The sequence below is a fragment of the Nanorana parkeri genome, unplaced genomic scaffold (assembly GCF_000935625.1).
Source record: "Nanorana parkeri isolate BGI_ZX_2015 unplaced genomic scaffold, ASM93562v1 scaffold1361, whole genome shotgun sequence".
Lineage (NCBI taxonomy): Eukaryota > Metazoa > Chordata > Amphibia > Anura > Dicroglossidae > Nanorana > Nanorana parkeri.
In genome coordinates, this window is record NW_017307629.1 from 178,817 (window position 1) to 189,631 (window position 10,815).

The 10,815-nt window shown below is 42.5% G+C and overlaps 1 protein-coding gene across 2 annotated transcripts in view; it reads right to left on the minus strand.

The window, feature by feature from the left end:
- Positions 1–10,815, minus strand: part of TLK1 (tousled like kinase 1) — a 136,908-nt gene that overhangs the window by 29,463 nt on the left and 96,630 nt on the right. For both annotated transcript variants that reach the window (XM_018569579.1, XM_018569578.1), the window contains exons 8-9: positions 7,886–7,932; positions 5,049–5,144 (exon numbers count right to left, since the gene is read on the minus strand). In XM_018569579.1, the coding sequence (XP_018425081.1) occupies positions 5,049–5,144; positions 7,886–7,932 (143 nt within the window). The remainder of the gene's footprint in view (positions 1–5,048; positions 5,145–7,885; positions 7,933–10,815) is intronic.

Genomic DNA, 10,815 nt, shown 5'->3' on the forward strand with positions numbered 1-10,815 from the left:
TATATATATATATATATGTGTTCGGGAGGTGAGCGAACACATACCAGGTTCGCTCACCTCTCACGGCTCTCTGCCGTGACAGAGGGAGGGCTGGATTCCCCTCTCCCCGCTCCGATCTGCCAGCGCTGACTGGCGGAACGGACGGGGGAGGGGGCGGGTACAGCTGGCTCTGCCTCTAGATAGGCAGAGCCAGCTGTCACTCACGCAGCTGGGCGGATCCCGTCATCTACGTTGGGATCCGCTCCGGCTGCGGCGTCTCAGTATACCGCGAGCTGTAGCTTGCGGTATACTGAGCTTAGGGTAACGGGAGGACGCTAGTTTGTGTCCTCCCGTTACCCTAAGGAGAACTATGGGGAAAAACACTGACCCCATAGTTCTCCTTTAATTGGCTCCTCTCTAAATTGGCCCTGTATGCATGCGAGATAGGAATCTTAGATTGTGATGTCCTCGAGGGCAGAGACTGATGTGAATGTGCACGGTGTAAAGCTCAGCATAAACTCTTAGCGCTCTATAAATACCGGTAATAAATAAATAAATCTCACAGTGAATATCCCACTCCTAATAACCATAGCGAACTAGAGGTTTGTAAACGTATTTATTAAAGATGCCCATAGGATGTACTTCCTCAATGACACAATTTCACTCAGCCCTGTGAATATGCACTTCCTTGTGTCACAAGTCTAAGCCTGCCATCTGAACTATAACTCAACATCTGAACAAGGTATCATCATCCTTGCTTGTTGGAAGCAATGCATGGTGGGATATGCAGTCTTGAGAAATGGAGATTGCATTACATTAAGCAGCAGGGAAAGAGAGACGCAAAGCACTCTGGGAATCCAGGAAGTTGGTGAAAGGGATGAGCAGATGGAAGGCAGCACTCACTATATAAATGGGATTTTTTTAGGGCTGTGAAAATTAAAGATTAATTTCTCGATTAATCGTTAAACTTTTTGATCGATTAAAATTATTTTGATCACTAATGAAAACACTCGCCTCTCCGCCGGTTTCCGGGAGTCCCGTCGGCGATGCGGTGACGTAACGGACAATTTTTTTCAAGTAAGCTTTGATTGTATCATCAAAACAACTCTAGTATGTATTCCTATTACAATGCTGATGTCATAACAGGAGAGGATATGCTGGGACTTCACAACTCCTTTAAATCAATATCATGCCGGTTTTTGTTTTTTTTTTATTAAAGAGGTCATAGACAGCAGATCTTTGGCAAATAACACTTCCAATAAAAGGACTGGTTTCAGTTATTACGTTGTGTACATAGAACAAGTATTTCTTACAGTGATGTTAAGTCATGATGGAAAATCATGTCTATTGCTCCTTTATAAGCTTCACAACTCTAAAAAACCACTAAATCCCGGCCTAACCCAAACCAGGGAGAGCCAGGTCACCAGGACACTCTGATGTTTGGCTATCTTGCATGTTGCTGTTAAGGAGTGGCTGCTCTCTGGCTGCAGGTGTTGAACACACATTATATGGCATCTACAATTCAACACTTCGACCGTCTGGCAAGTTACCAGCTGATATAGGGAAATAAACAAAGTTTTTCATCAGTTTGTACTGCATGAGCCATTTACAAAGACTGCGGCCTCCTGCTAGTCATTCCTGAAAAGTCCAACTTTGAATCCATGACATGCTGCCTATGTACCAAGTGTAATGACTGGAGGTTTTCAATGAAGGGTAACTTCTTGCTTATGCATCTTTTAACCACTTCCCGGCCGGCCGATGCAAAAAAAAACGGCTGGCCAGGAGCTCTCTAGATCTGAGCGGGCGTCTTTAGATGCTGCGGGAAATGCCCGATCTTTAAAAACAGGCAGCGATGCCTGTTAACATACAAGCGATCCACCGGCTATAGGGCCGGCGGATCACTTGTATGAGGTGTGTCCCCCCCTCCGCGGCTCAGCCCCTCCCGCTTTCACGCTGGTCCCGCTGTGCCCGGTGCGAGCCCGGGACCAGCATAGTGCCTCTCTGACAGGGGATCAGAGGGAGGTCGGTACACGAACTCCCTCCGGACCCCTCTCCGCTGTCAAAATGCGGAAGTGTTGTATATTACATCACTTCAGCATTCTTGTGTCACTCTCCAGCTTCAGATGCTGGAGAGAAGCTGATGAAGCAGATTTCTGCTTCATCAGCTTCTTCAGGGGGTTCCTAGGTGACATTAGGGGTCTTGGAGACCCCTGATGTCTCCATAAAGAGGACCTGTCACTTCTTTTGCAACCACATAGGGGGGTTTCTTAGCCCCCTATGGGATAGCAATAAAGTTAAGTGGAAAAAAAAAAAAAAGTTTCCCACCCCAATAATGTAAAGTTACAAATAAAAAAAGAATGTAAATTTTTTTTTTTTTTTAAAGTCCCCCCCATACATACACGCATGCAAACAGGCGTTGGGTGCGCATACGTGCGATAAAGACGATTGCGCCCATTACGCCGCACGTTACATATCGTCACGAACGTCGGAACGAGAGCAATAATTCTAGACCCATCACTCACTGATATCACTAAACTGATGAGCGGTAAAAGCTTTTAAAGCGTCGCCTATGGTCAATTTTGGGTATGTTCGTTTTTTTGCGATTTCGCTGGTGCGCGCAATTTTAAAGCTTGACATGTTTGGTGTCTATTTACCCGACGTGACCCCACCTTTTATATTTTACCAAAAATATGGGTAATAATAATTGTTTCCTAACATATTTTTTAAAAATTACTTTTTTTTTTCAAAATTTTCAATAATTTTTCCTTAATATAGTAAAAAATAAAAACCGCAGTGGTGATTAAATAGCTCAAAAGAATGCTCTATCTGTCCCCTAAAAAAATGGTATAAAATTTATTTCAGTACAGTGTTGCATGACGGAATAAATGTCAAAGTACCACAGCGCTGAATACTGAAAAATGGCCTGGCCAGGAAAGGGGTGTAAACACCGGGTCTTGAAGTGGTTAATCGCATGCTGAATTTACAGTACTGTGCAAAAGTTTTAGGCAAGTGTGAAAAATGCTGTAAAGCAAGAATGTTTCAGAAATAAAAAAGTGTTAGTTTATTTTTTATCAATTAGCAAAATGAACAGAAGAGAAATCAACATGAATTGAATATTTGGTGTGACCACGCATTGCCTTCAGAACAGCATCAATTCTTCTAGGTACACATGCACACAGGTTTTGAAGGAACTCGGCAGGTAGGTTGTTCTAGGTACATCTTGGAGAACTAAGCACAGATCCTCTGTGAATATCGGCTGCCTTAAATCCTTCTGTCTCTTCATGTAATCCCAGACAGACTCCATGATGTTGAGATCAGGGCTCTGTGGGGGCCAAACCATCACTTCCAAGACTCCTTGTTCTTTATTACACTGAAGAATTACATTGTCAACTGTATGTTTGGGGGTCGTTGTTCTGCTGCAGAATACATTTGGGGCCAATCACACACCTCCCTGATGGTATGGCATGATGGATAAGTATCTGCTTGTATTTCTCAGCATTGAGGACACCATTGATCCTGTCCAAATCCCCAACTCCATTGGCAGAATTGCAGCCCCAGACTTGCAAGGAACCTCCAACATGGTTCACTGTTGCCTGCAGACACTCATTATTGTACCGCTCTCCTGCTCTTCAGCGAACAAACTGCCTCCTGCTGCAGCCAAATATTTTAAATTTTGACTCCTCAGTCCAGAGCATTTGCTGACATTTTTTTGCACCCCAGTTCCTATGTTTTCGTGCATTGTTGAGTCACTTAGCCTCGTTTTTGGTTGCAATTCTTCCATGAAGACTACTTCTGGCTAGACTTCTCTGAACATTAGATGGGTGTACCTGGGTCCCACTGGCTTCCGCCAGTACGGTGCTGATGACACTGCTGGACATCTTCCGATGTCGAAGGGAAGCATGATGTGTCTTTCATCTGCTGCATTGTTTCCTTGGCCGACCCCTGCGTCTACAGTACTCAACGTTGCCCATTTCTTTGTGCTTCTTCGAAAGAGCTTAAAACAGCAGAGTTTAAAACCCCAGTCTGCTTTTAAATCTTTGCATGGGAAAGACCTTGCTGATGCAGTATAACTACCTTGTGTCTTGTTGCTGTGCTCAGGTCTTGCCATGGTGTATGACCTGCGACATGAAAGTCTTCCACAACCTCACCTTAGTACCAGGGTTTGGCTGTTCCTCACCCAGTTTTAAGCCTCCTACACAGCTGTTACTGTTAATGACTGTTTCAACCTAGATATGAAATCGATGATTAGCACCAGCTTGGTATTATTGATTAATCATGCACTTGACTCTAATCCTACAAAATCCCTAAAGGCGGCCATTCACTTTACAACCATCGCAAGACTTTAGTCTTACGATGGTTGTAAAGTAATTAAAAAAAAAAAAAGTACAATCTGCCCATCTTGGACAGGCAGATCGTACTTGCGATCATCGCAAACCCGCCCCGCTGAGGGGCGGGCTTCCGATGACCACAATGCTGAACGGGCAGTGTGCACACCGGTCCATCAGCGGTTGTCGAACGAGCACGCCACTAACCGTACGATTCTCGGCTGGTTTTCGAACATAATCGTTAGACAAAAGACGTGCGACCGTACAGTAAAAACGGTTGCACGCCTTCCATACACTTTGCGATCGTACGATCGCGGGATTTCCCCGCGATTATCGTGCGATAATAGCACAGTGTATGGGCACCTTTACTCTGTGCAAGTGTATGAATTGATGAAAGGATAGTCACACCAAATATTGATTTGATTTATATTTTTTTGGGTTCACTCACTTTGCATTTTGTAAATTGATAAAAAATAAATATTTGAAAGCATTCTTACTTTACAGCATTTTTGCACACCTGCCTAAAACATTTGCACAGTACTGTAGATTGCCCAAGATAAATATCACCATTTTGGTTAGCTTCACGCCATTCATCTCGCAAAATGACATTTAATTACACTTCATACTTCTAGTGGAAATTCAGTTCAGATTAACATAGCAGAAAAGGCTCAAAATCCTGTGACCTCATGTAATATGAAGTAACATCATTTGCTATTAGAAATAAAGCATTGACCCAGGACTTACAAAAGATGAAGGGGTGGAATGTGAGTGCGAGTTCTGTGGAGACCGTATTGAAGGAGGTAGACCTCTTACAGGACTGGAGCCATTTCCACCTTGGTACTGAGAAAAACAAACACAGCATGGTTATATTACAATGAAAATCACTGTAACTCAGTGGAGGAAGCGAGGGGAATCTCCCCAACAGGGACATAGACCCGACTGAGGCTCTATCCCTCCCCTGCTCTCAAACTAAGATATTTTGGCTGGAGTTGATCATTAAATGAATTAATAGCATATAATACGCAAAGTTACAGTGTCTGCTCAGATGAAGCACACTCATTCTTCCTACTCCCATCCTCTGTGAAATCTCAATTCACTGCAAGCAATGGGCAGAGGCAGATATTGAGTAGGGGTTCCATAATGCACCATTTTTAATCGTCACCAAAAAAACTAAAATCAACTGAAAACTAGAATTTTCTGGTTTCAATTAAAGCACGTCAAAAGCCTTTTTATAGTGTCGGGTGGAGCAGGGGAATGCTGAAATCCTGGTTGAGTTTCTCACTGCTGTCTGTGGCTGCATTGTATAGATGCACCCTGTTTGTACTGGTGACCACTGTCATTGGGGCAGAAAGTCATTAATGCAAAAACAGGACAGGAAAACTTCCAATGTAGACAACTATTCCAGTGACACCAGTCTACAAGCGAAATTCCCCTTTGGAGTGATTTCCTTTAACGTCCTGTGGCATGTTTGGGATGGGAAATAACCCCGATAGGGCACAGACGGCAGAAAGAAAACCTGGCAGGCATTTTAACCATTCCCTATAAAAAATATCTTCAAAATACACTATAAAGAGATAAAACTGTATTCTATTTCTAACAGCTTGCTTTTAAGTAAGATCCTTAATACCTGAATAGTAAGTAAGCAGCTGAAACAGTCTTCTGCTTGCTTTACCTTTATCTTACAGCACCCACATAAATGTTATTCATAAATGATGATTGGGGGAGCCTCTACAAAGCCACCACAGCCAAAACCTATAAGGTGTTATTGTCTAATAAAGGGATACATGGTAAGTGTACTCGGAAGCCATATTTTAGTTCTAGGTAAAATATAGTAGATCTGGATTTTTAAGTCTAGTATAATTTAACAGCAAGCTCTCACTGTCATAATTTCTGGCTATGTTAATGTCCACCCGGGTGTACCCGCTCAGCATCTCCATATTATAAAATATAAAAATCCAATAGGTGTGCAGAGCCATAAAATAAAGAGCAGAGATCGCACCAATAAAGTGGGAGATAACCAAAATTGTCAGGTGGTTTAACTTCCCAGCATCTACCAAAAACCGACATCTGATCTAGGTGGTTAGTGGCCCTTTAAATTATGTCTATGCATTTCCATTAATCTGTGTCTGGTTGTGACAAAGTAAACCACCTACAGCATTCATTATATCATGTGAAGACCCACCACAGTGACAGATTCATTAATACAGGAAAGTAAAATACTAGAGCAATGTACAGAGATAGACCTGTAGATCCATTCCTTACACACAAATGTATTTCACCTAAGTGAACTAAAAGAGCATTCTAGTTTTCTTCTGCATCCATTTCTATACCCAAGAGTACTTCCTCCACACTGGAATACACACTGGTATTAATGCAAATGGTACGATGGCAGATATGCTATCACAGCACAGATAAAGCACAGCACGATCCCATTTTACCCTGTATAGTAATTTAATAATAAGGGAACAGTGGAATGAAAGATGACAAATTACAGCCTTCCTTGCTGTCATCATAAGCAAAATCTTAAATTATCTTATACCTGCCAAGAACTCTAATGAAAGATTAGGAATATGCCGAGTTCCTTCTTGTCAAAACATCACAATCATTCTTTTTCTACATCAAACATAAAAAATAAAAAAAAAATCTCACCCACACCCCATTGAAATTTTACAATTACAACCATCTCTTTACAGAAAAAAAAACCACAAAAAAAAAAAAACAGACAATGTTGAAAGTGAAGGTTTGGCCAAAACTTTTCTAAGTTGAGCTTAGGGAGAGTTATATGGCTGGTCAGGCCCCATCTCCAGAAGCATACCCTTAACTTTCCTTTGCTGCCTGCAATGAAAATACGCAGTATCTTCAGATGTTAGGGAGCATGAAACTTACCCACGTGAGAGCGCTAAATCAATCAGTGTTGTCACCGCAATAAATACAATTCTGACAGTTTCCAACCCTTCCCAACTCTATCCAAACGCAAAAGGGAGAAAACAAATTGGGGTAGAGTTTCACTTTAAGCCAGGGGTAGCCAAACTCCGGCCCTCCAGCTGTGGTGGAACTACAAATCCCATTAGGCATTGCAAGATTCTCACAGCCACAGACATGACTCCCGGAAAGAGATGCATCATGGGATTTGTAGTTTCACCACAGCTGGAGGGCCAGAGTTTGGCTACCCCTGCTTTAAGCCCAAATGTAACAACTGCTCTAACAACTCTGTGGCATGGGAGGGAAACACAATTTTACTTCAAACACCCTAGAAAATTAAGCAAACAAAAGGTGCAGTTGGATCAAGTGTCCATCAATTGCACAAGAAAGAAACCTGGAGATGTTAAGTGGCATGCTATGTACTTGGTAGAAAATACAGATTAGCTAGTTTAGTTCAATGTCACCACCTATCTAAAAAGTGTAGATCACTGAAATAATATATACAATTCACAAGCTGGAGAGAGAAAATTATCAGGACTTCATAGGACTTTCTTATTCTTCAAACCCAATTCCCTACTCAGTAGTCTACCAGAAGGAAACTCATACCCAATATAGACTTGGAAGTGTGTAAGAGGTCTCACTGCATAATTCAAACTTACATCAAAGTAGTCGCTAATCTTGTGTCCTCGGCCTCCGCTGTTTTTTCCTAGAAGGGAAAAAAGGAACAACGTGAACAATAATGTTCCTAAAAAGTGAAATGTAAAATCAAGTAGAAACAGGAATGTAACATTTATCTGAAAACAAAATTATTTTTAACAGGACAGGAATATAGAATTCTCAGACTTGCTGGTTTCTAGGTCAGTGACATTACGATCATGATGATAGCCCTAAAACCTGCATCTTTAACATCAAGTGGCCACTGGCAGTTCCCATATTTGTGTCCTCACGGTTTTAATTTATAAATGGGCAGGCAGAGACAAGTAGTAGTAGCTTGGTTAATAAAAGCAGCTAACATGTGCATCAGGAACCCTCCCAGTATAGGATGACAACACCCGAATGAGACCGCAATCAATGGTAGCTCCCATATTTCCTCTCCGAATCCCTTTTAAGAAAATATGTACTGGGAGAACTATGTAGCCTCCCATTGCCGACTTCCTTCTGGAAAGGAGCTACACACGTCTAATACAATGAGTCCTGCCTGCCAACCCACCCTGTAGTCTCTAAATATGCTAAAAGAACCCCTAAAATACATACCAGTTCTGTAAGAAAATCTGTTCAGAGACCCTGCATCAGCCAGGCACATCACAAGACACTGGTTTCGAGCTACTATACCAGGTATTCAGTGCCACAGTTAAACGTAACGTAGCAAGTGAGCATCAACTATACTTTTTTCATAAAAGTTCTGATTAGAAGCAGGAGATCACTTCTAGAGGCAGTCATAATCCCACACTATGCAATTTGTATTTCTTCCACAGGAAGAACCATTTCCCTGAGACACTGTGCAATAGATGAAAAAGTGAGCCTGGGCAAAAGGGCAACATCAAATGCCTACTCTCAGTACTTTAATCCAGTACAAACCCCAGGACCAGTTCGCCATGGCAACTAAAAAATGCGTCCTGGGCTTTTGTCAGACTGTTAACTGCTTGCACCAGGGGTGAGCAATTCCAATTGCCCGACGCCCCGGACATGCAGTTCTGGCCGCTACATCAGCTCTGTCCCCCCCCCATTCTCTTCCCCGCTGGGAGCCCGCTGCATGCTGCGGCCTGTGTCCACTTCGATCCCAGGTGCTCTCGGCCTGTATCAGCAAAGGCAGCAAGGATTACAGGGGACACAGACCGCTGGCGCCCAGTGGGGAAGAGAGACCGCTGTCAGCCGCTGTGACCTGCATTTCAAACCCCCCCGTGCATTCTCTTCGGATCAACTGCTGGTGGTAGAAAGCCGGCGACAAGTCCTCCATCCAGTGGCCAGGAGCAATAGCCAGCCTGCTATTGGCTACTTTAAATTGCAGTTGCCAATAGCAGGCTGGCTATTGCACCCACTCACTGCCTGCTGTCAATCAGCAAAGAAGACCTGAAGCAGAACTTTCTCCTTTAGTTCCCTCCTCTGCTGATTGACAGCAGGCAGTGGGCTGGATGCAATAGCCAGCCTGCTGTTGCAATTTGAAATAGCCAATAGCAGGCTGGCTATTGCTCCCAGCCACTACCTGCTGTGTTTACATTCAGCTGCCTCAGCAGGCAGCTGTCACTCCCCAGCTAAAAGGTGAAAAGGTGAGACTAGGGGTCTAATAGACCCATAATATCAGCTTAAAGAGAGCCAGTCATCTCCAAAGTGCTATCACCTAAAGGAGCTTGTGCAGTCAGTCAAGTTGCAAAAAAAAAAGTAAAGTCACAAATCGGTTGCACTTGCATATGAAAACGATGATTGCGCTACAAGTCAGGTAACTGAAAATTACAACTGTAGTTGAAAATAAAGCTTTGTTAGTTTAAAAAAAAAAAACTGGCCCCTAACTTTTTTTTAGCTGGCCCCTAGCTTCAAAGCAAATTTGTCAAGTCCCGCTTTGAACATTGCCAACCGAGTCTAGGCCTCCATTAACAACTACATGGGGAAACAAGCTGATTAAAACATTAGCACTCAGATTACTAGAATCTGAAACTGTTTACATTAAGCTGATTATAGTCCCACATACATAGAGAGACTATTGTTTCCCATTACATTTCCCTTTAAATAGCAATATTTCTGCATTAGAACTTACAACAGCGTGTCTACACATATCGTACACATCAATACATTTTGTAAGTGTTTTTGTCCAGAGCTCCCTATAATATTGTGAACAACTAAACTATTAGTGGCAGACTTCTAAAGCCTACAATTTCTGGGTATGGGACCAATGTGCACGCTCCCTCTCTCATCCTCGAATGCAAATGATCTTTGGTTGGGCTGGACTAACAAACCCAAAAAGAGGACAACCCACTAAAAGACACCCACTATCAATCTGCAAGGACTCAACATCAATGAAAACATGCAGGCAAGTAAGCAATCCATGCAGAGAAACACATTGGCCTCACAAATTCCTATAAAGTATACAATGTTTCCTGAAGCTGGTGGTACAACAGGGATTACAGCCAAAATATTTGGTGGTCTAATGGAACATTTCCTTCTTACTGACCAGAGAATCAAAGGGCAGAATGCCGGCAGCTATAAGATGATTAGACAGAATGTCACTTATATCATGTCAAGAATAGACGCACTGCAAGCTGCTGAATTAAATAATGAGCAGAGCATTGCTATAAAAAAAAAAAAAAAAAAGTTGGAAAGGGATCTCATTTAACCCTTTCGCTGCCAAGCCCTCCGGAACATTTTTCAAATCAGCTGGCCAAGCCATTTTTGAATTTTCTGCAATTTTTTCCTATTGATTTAAATTTTCAACTGCTGGGTTGCTAGCGTTTGTAAAACCCCAAACCATATATTTTCTGAAAGCGCAGGCCCGGTAGAATAAAAAGATGGTGATACTAAATTTGTAGGCCCTGCGATAATTGCGCAAATGTTTCTCAAATTAATATTAAACCGATAAAAATACACAATTCAATTG